Source organism: Austrofundulus limnaeus, unplaced genomic scaffold (genome assembly GCF_001266775.1).
Source record: "Austrofundulus limnaeus strain Quisiro unplaced genomic scaffold, Austrofundulus_limnaeus-1.0 Scaffold326, whole genome shotgun sequence".
Lineage (NCBI taxonomy): Eukaryota > Metazoa > Chordata > Actinopteri > Cyprinodontiformes > Rivulidae > Austrofundulus > Austrofundulus limnaeus.
In genome coordinates, this window is record NW_013952728.1 from 302,095 (window position 1) to 303,983 (window position 1,889).

Sequence of the window (1,889 nt, forward strand, 5' to 3'; positions counted from 1 at the left end):
GCATAAAAGGGCTTGGACCCCGGTCATAACTGCTTTGCAGTTCTAGTTTAATTTTAATTTCAGTATTTTAAAACAAAAGTCAAATATCCAATCATTTCTTGTTTTTTAATAACCGTTTCAAAAATGAAAATCCAATGACCAAAAGATACACTGACCATTTTCAAACCAATGCATTCAATTTCAAATTATTCAATCTGAGGAATTCAAATTCAATTCCTACTGGCACAAGATTTATCCCATACTAGTGACCCGGTCCCTGAGTAAGAGGCTTGATCAGTTTTTTCAGTCCATTTTCTTAAACAGTTTTTTTTCTTTTAAATTTTAAGGGCTACAAGATGGATGATCTGATAACTTCCTACGTGAACATGTACTCCAGAGAGAGAACGGTGCAAACCAGGCACCAACGCTTCAACATGTGAACACTCCCCAGCCTCTACTGGAAGCTGCAGGACATGTTGCCTGTTTAGGAAAAAAAAACAGTTTTGTTTGTGCATGTACAAAAAGAAAAGCACACTTCAGTTTTTATTTAATGCAGTTAATGCAGTCTGTCAGCATGTTTTCACCAAACATTATTCCATTTGCATGAGCTTTTTTTTTTTTTTCCTGTTTTTTGATATCTTTGGCTTTTTGTTGAACTTTAATCCAAACTGCCCAGAAATGACTTGATGTTAAGCACAACCTGTTTTTGGTTTATTGGAATAAATCAGCAGGGTTTCAACCATGTTTGCAGGTTGAGACCAAATGTTAAAGGCAGAAAATCTTAAACAGATTTTTATATTTACAATAGTTTTGTCAGTATCTAGTCAGGTCAATATCAGTGTATCTTGTTTCAAGTCTCTTCTGTTATTTTGCTACTTTCTTTCTCTTCTTAATTATATGACTCACAGTCACGGTGGAGTTTATTTACACTTTCATGGATCCTAAAAAACGAACATAAAGATCATGTTTGGACAGTGGTGGGTRAGGTTCCACTAACCAGATTACATCTAAGAGTTGAACTAATTTATCATTTAGCCATTTAGCTTTTTTTTTTTTTTTGAAAACCGTTAGCAGACCAGTTTTCTTCTGTTAAATTAGGTTTTGCCAACTTTAAGTTTACTAACAGCTAACTAACAAGCTACGAACGTGTTTGTGTCAGTCCCACCAGCTGGAAGGAGACAAAAATGTGACACTATCAGTCTTCTTAGCAATTAGCTGTTAGTGTTAGCTTCCACTATTTTTTACTTATTTAACTGTTTAGTGTTACCTTCCTCTAATTTAATTTAACACATTTAGCAAAGTTATTTTTTTAGTAAACAGATTGAGCTAGCAAGGCTAACCTTTTGGTTTACAGTGCCCACCACTGGATTTGAGTTTAAAAGTTTTAATCAAGTTGCAAACGATCAATTACTTATTTGTGGTTAATCTGTGTCACCAGTAAATATATATGCCTGAAATGTTCACATGCAATTTAAATTACCTTTTTGTGGACAGTTAAAACAAAGTATAGATTTTTTAAAAAGGATTTTAAATATTTACTAATCTACTCCACTGCTGCTGTCAGAGCAAGGAGAGTCTTCTATAAGATGGTATGAAACGTTTTTGGCTCAGGGGGAGTTTTATGTCTTTATGTCTTTGTGCTTCACACTAAAACCAGGGGCCCCAACTCTGAAACACAGCCCCACACTGAGTGTGGTATTTGAAAACTCTACAGGGTATCTTTGAGGAGTATGTCTTTATAAATCACAGAGGAGGAAAGTAATTGTTAGAATCAGTACACAACATATAACCTGTGAAAAGATATTCAATAAAACATTCACAGTGGAGAATTTTCTCTTTGCTAAATTTGTCAAATAAAACATTTTCACACTAAAAGTCTGTCAGTGATGTTAACTATTCTAATGTTATAT

General features: G+C 34.1%; 1 protein-coding gene across 1 annotated transcript in view; it reads left to right on the forward strand.

The window, feature by feature from the left end:
- myo7ba (myosin VIIBa) overlaps nucleotides 1-1,805 on the forward strand; it is a 49,766-nt gene extending 47,961 nt beyond the window's left edge. Inside the window, exon 48 of the mRNA XM_014022345.1 lies at nucleotides 327-1,805. Within this exon, the coding sequence (XP_013877799.1) occupies nucleotides 327-419 (93 nt within the window). The 3' untranslated portion in view covers nucleotides 420-1,805. The remainder of the gene's footprint in view (nucleotides 1-326) is intronic.
- Nucleotides 1,806-1,889: the final 84 nt, after the last annotated feature.